Source organism: Nothoprocta perdicaria, unplaced genomic scaffold (genome assembly GCF_003342845.1).
Source record: "Nothoprocta perdicaria isolate Ctin4 unplaced genomic scaffold, notPer1 scaffold_6, whole genome shotgun sequence".
Lineage (NCBI taxonomy): Eukaryota > Metazoa > Chordata > Aves > Tinamiformes > Tinamidae > Nothoprocta > Nothoprocta perdicaria.
Window position 1 is genome coordinate 790,034 of NW_020455865.1, and position 4,726 is coordinate 794,759.

Below are 4,726 nucleotides of genomic sequence, written 5' to 3' on the forward strand. Positions count from 1 at the left end.
CGCCCGCCGCCCGCCGGCCCTGTCAGCGCGCCGGGCGCCACCACCGCGCGCGGGGGGGTGCAGAGGGGCGGGCGGCGCCACAGGCTCCTCCCCGCCACCCCCGTTCTCGGCGCCCGTTGGTAGGTCCCGCCCGGCAGCGCCTTCCGCGTCCTGTCCCCGCGCGGCTTCCGTCCTTTCCGCCCGGAGCCGCGTAGGAGCTGCCATCATGGTGAGTGTGTGCGCGGGGCTCGGTATCCGCCGCCATCCGCCCTGTGCCGGGCGCGGAGCGGGCCGGGCCGGGCCGGGCCGGGCAGGGCAGGGCAGGCGGCGCCGCGGCCGGGCCGCGCTGAGCTGAGCTGAGCTGACGAGCCGGCCGGCGCCCACAGGCCAAGATCAAGGCGCGGGACCTGCGCGGCAAGAAGAAGGAGGAGCTGCTGAAGCAGCTGGACGACCTCAAGGTGGAACTGTCGCAGCTGCGCGTGGCCAAGGTGACGGGCGGCGCCGCCTCCAAGCTCTCCAAGATGTGAGTGTGGGCGCTGCCGGGGGGCGCGGGCCGCGCGCGGCCGCCCCACGCAGCGCCGCCCTCTCCTCTCCTCTCCTCTCCTCTCCTCTCCTCTCCGCAGCCGCGTGGTCCGTAAGTCCATCGCCAGGGTGCTGACCGTCATCAACCAGACCCAGAAGGAGAACCTCAGGAAGTTCTACAAGGTACGTGCGGGCGGCCGCTCGCCGGGCTCAGCGCCTGAGCGTCCACTGCGGCTGCGGGAGACGATAGCTCTGGGCATTCCTGCTGGGGAGGCCTAGAGAGTGGCAGAGAACGTTTAGTCATGTCAAGCTTTGGAGCTATGTAGCCAGGGTTTCATTTCAAATATCGCTTATTGTTGACCTTAGCCTGATGCTGCCTTAAATTCGGTCAGCAGAGCATGGATTTGCTCTCATCAAGAGCATCCTCTGTGGAGTGTCRCTGATACACAGTCTAGTGTGTTTTCCAGAAGAAACAGTTCCCGGAATTGGACTGCAGGTGCAGTTTGCTGTATTGGAAGAGTAATGTTACTGCCTTGCCAGATAACAGAGAATTTTTTTTCCCTGAGATGGTTCTGTAGTTTACAGAATACTTCATTTTATGGGTTTGTATTATTTAAAGTGGGAGGAGGACTTTCTTTTAAGAAGAGCTTGCAAGGTTCTGCTATTACTGAAGTCTCTATCAGTTGTTATGAACTCATTTTCTTAGAAATTCTGTAATGGCAGCTCTGGAAAAGGGGCAAAGGAAAGACTCCCGGTGCTGCTGCTGGAGCACTGGCAGGCAGCAAGTGCTCCCAGTCTCTGTTGCAGTCTCCCAAACTAACTCTTGTGTATTTTTGCAACCAGGGCAAGAAGTACAAGCCTCTTGATCTGCGGCCCAAGAAGACTCGTGCTATGCGGCGCAGGCTCAATAAGCATGAAGAAAACTTGAAGACCAAAAAACAGCTGCGAAAAGAACGTCTGTATCCTCTCCGGAAATATGCCATCAAGGCATAAAGCTGTAGTGTCCTGAAAGTTCTTACTTAACTGGCTGAGTATTTCTCATTAAATACAAGTTTGTTTGGGARTTGTCACTCGTTTGTCGTTAATAGAAGTGACGTAGAGAGATCTCCAGTTTCATGGAGAAAAACCAGGATTTGCAGAAAGCTTCTTTTAGTTTCTTTATTATTGGTAAAAATACGTAACTAGCATCTTTTTCATAGGAAGAACAGGCAAATGAATACAGATTTCTGAAGCTCCTTAATGTGTAAGGCAGAAGTATTTAGCTTGAGATTTATTTAAAAGCAAAACTTCTGAGATTTACTTAAGATAAAGACTTTACAGAAATATTTACAGTAGACTGGTGTTTGTCACACCAGTCGCTCAAGTTTAATTTTAAAGTTAATGCTTTTCTTTATTGCCGCTATTCAAGTGCTGTGTAGGCAAGTTAATTTGCTGGAATATCTTGGTGGACTTCAGTGAAATTGCAGACTTGGCCAGCACTTGTTTGGGGTCCCTGCCCAGCGGTTTGGAGCACCRGAGAATCCCGTGCATGCATGGCCGGTGCGAGGCTTGTCCGCCCGACGGGAGCGAGGCCCTTCCCAGGGCGCCGCTGCGGCCGGTCACTGCTTCCCRGAGCCGCTGCAGTACCAGTGCCGGGTTTGGGCTCTCCAGGTTGAACGTTGCGGATGCAGAGCAGCGTGCTGGAGCTATGAACAACAGACTCGAGCAGCGCGGCTGTGGCAGGGAGGTGTTCACACCTTGTGTCCTGCTTGGGTAGAGATGCAGCAGCTTGAAAGTCAAGGCGTGAATCGGGCTGCAAGTCTTGGCGCATAAGGGTGATTGGTGCCTGCAGCAGACCTGTTTGGAGTAGAGCAGGTTTGTGCAGATTTCTGGTCTCAAGATATGACCTAAGAACCACATGTGTTGATTTCTGTAATCTGCAGACTTGTTTGTCCGCCTTGCAGTGGAGACTAGGGCTCCGCTTTCTGTGAGGAAAAGCACCGCTGAGTTTCCTACGTGGGCACCTTAAGCAAGAGCACGTGTAAGAAACGCTTTGGTGCAAGAAACACTCTCCCAGCTCAGGGGCTCATGATCTTTGTGTCCCTGGGTAACTTAATAGCATCACAAGCCAAATGGATTATTAGATCTCAAAAGCTGCTTTTTTCATTGTTAACTCCAAAGAAATGCTCTTTCCTCCTGGCGTTGTTCTATCTGATCCTGTAGTGTATTTTGTCATATCTGAAGKGATGTTACTAATCTGATTCTGCTAAGAACCTCATAGATGCAGTGGATAATTTTAAGCAAAGTTGAGGTCATTGCATATTTCTCGGGGATCATCTGGAGCCTGGAATACATCGCTCCAGAGGCTGAGGCTGGCTGGTCTGCAAATGTGCTAGAGCTGACAACGACAGAGGGGAGCGTTGCCTTCGGTGTGCCTTGCTATGCCCGCTGCCATGGCACTCTGTGCTTTTTCACTGTTCATCCCACTCTGTCCGGTATCCCGTTTGGAAGGAAGGAGTTACAGAGTTATCTTGGCAGCTGGAGGTGATGCTAACACCGCCCAGGCGCTTTGCTAGCAGCGYGGTGGGAGTGTTGGCTGCGCTGCACGCTGCAGCGTTGGTTGCGCTGCACGCTGCGCTGTGCTCCCCCAGCCTGCACCCACAGCCGGCACCTTCTGCAGGGTTTCACGTGGGAGCTGTTGTTGCTTTAGGCTGATGGGCCCATTACGCTAAGCCCAGCAGTGCTTGGTAACACCTGCAGTACTGGTTTAGAGCATGAGAGCATCACACAGCTGCCTGTGCCTGTTGGGAAGGAAGCGCACGCGGCACTGTGAGGAGCCCGGCTCCACATGCACAACACCGTGAGGAGCCCGGCTCCCCATGCACAACACCACACGCGCAACACTGTGAGGATCCTGACTCTGCACGCTCTGTGCCAGAAAGCTGTTGCCTGGAGGAGGGCAGGGAGAGGTTGGTGCTGGAAATGGGACAGGGACCTGTCTCCTCCCATCCCTCCCCTCTTCCTGGGGCGACACACTGTGCCCTAGTGCTCCTCTTGGATGTCGCCTCCTGAGAGGAGCCGTGTGGTTCTCGCCAGGCTTCCTAACACGGAAAAGCAGATGCAGGTAACAMGCCAAACCTCTCCTGGAAGTTGGGCTGGAAATTCCAGGCTCTGCGTGTGATCCCTGGAGCCGGGTGCCCGTCAGGCTGTGGGAGTCTCAGCTCCTGTGTGGGAAGAAGCTGGACACAGGGCGAAGTCCCGGAGAGCAAGAGCAGCTGGGGGCTGCTGCCCTCCACCCGCCACAGCAGGAAAAATGCCTGGAGGGAATGGATCTTCCCTCTGAAAGATCCAATTGTGTTCCAAAGGGTCAGCATGGTGGGAAGAGAGGCTGAGGGGGGTGGAAAGGGGAAGCTGCAGCTGGAATGCCAGGCGATGAACGTTCCCGGGGAGAGCAGCAGCTCTGGAGAGCGTCACTGTGACTTAACTTGTGACCCAGCTGCGGCCACGAACAGCAGCTGGCAACGGGAACGATCCCTGGGGCGCAGCAGGCAGGTCTGCTGCTGCTTGGCCGTTCTGCAGGGGACTGTTGCCATCACAGTGATTTAGGTTCCTGGTGCACCGGCCCCTCAAAGCCAGGCCAGCTTTGATGTTAAATCCGCTTGCCCTGGGCCTGGTGCCATCGTGTTTCACATCTTCCAAGGAGGGAGATTTTCACAACCCTGGTGGATCCCCATTCCAACATTGCCCCTGCACCACGGTGAAGGGGTGGCTGTGCGTGCCCGGGCGGCGCGGGGTGCACGTGCTGGGTGCTCCTCGTGTGTGCCAAGGTGCGTGGGGGCTTCCACAGTGGGATCCCCGGGCGCCCCCACGTCACGGCCGGCACYAGCCCCACGTTAGCGCCTGTGTTTGCAGAGCGTCAGGGCCTCCAAGGCCTCTGCTGTTTGTTTATTCCTTGTAACTGAAGCCATTGCGCATCTGAGCAGCTTCCTGGGGAAAAGTCTCCTTCAGTAAATAAATAATTTCCAGGGTGGGGACTGGGGCCGAGGAGCAGCTGCTGGCTGCGTGTGCGCGGGCCGGGGCGATGCCACCGCGCTGGCCGCGCGCCCTGGGAACGGCTCCGCCAGGCCCAGATGTTTCCCTCCCCGGCGCCCCAGGCGCTGGCCGAGCGCCCAGGGCGGCTGCGGGGGCGGCCGGACCCGCTCCGGGCAGGGGCCCGGGCATGGGAAGAGGCTGGGGGCTGTGCAGG

The 4,726-nt window shown here is 56.7% G+C and overlaps 1 protein-coding gene across 1 annotated transcript; it reads left to right on the top strand.

The window, feature by feature from the left end:
- Positions 1–178: 178 nt before the first annotated feature.
- RPL35 (ribosomal protein L35) lies at positions 179–1,564 on the top strand. Its single transcript, XM_026049289.1, has 4 exons — positions 179–208; positions 366–502; positions 603–684; positions 1,345–1,564. Exons 1-4 carry the CDS (start codon positions 206–208, stop codon positions 1,492–1,494), a joined length of 372 nt encoding a protein of 123 aa, XP_025905074.1. The 5' UTR covers positions 179–205; the 3' UTR covers positions 1,495–1,564.
- The last annotated feature ends 3,162 nt before the right edge of the window (positions 1,565–4,726 follow it).

Coding starts and splice junctions, on each gene's coding strand:
- RPL35 (XM_026049289.1), top strand. Junction 503..602: donor GCCTCCAAGCTCTCCAAGAT/GTGAGTGTGGGC, acceptor TCCTCTCCGCAG/CCGCGTGGTCCGTAAGTCCA. Junction 685..1,344: donor ACCTCAGGAAGTTCTACAAG/GTACGTGCGGGC, acceptor TTTTGCAACCAG/GGCAAGAAGTACAAGCCTCT.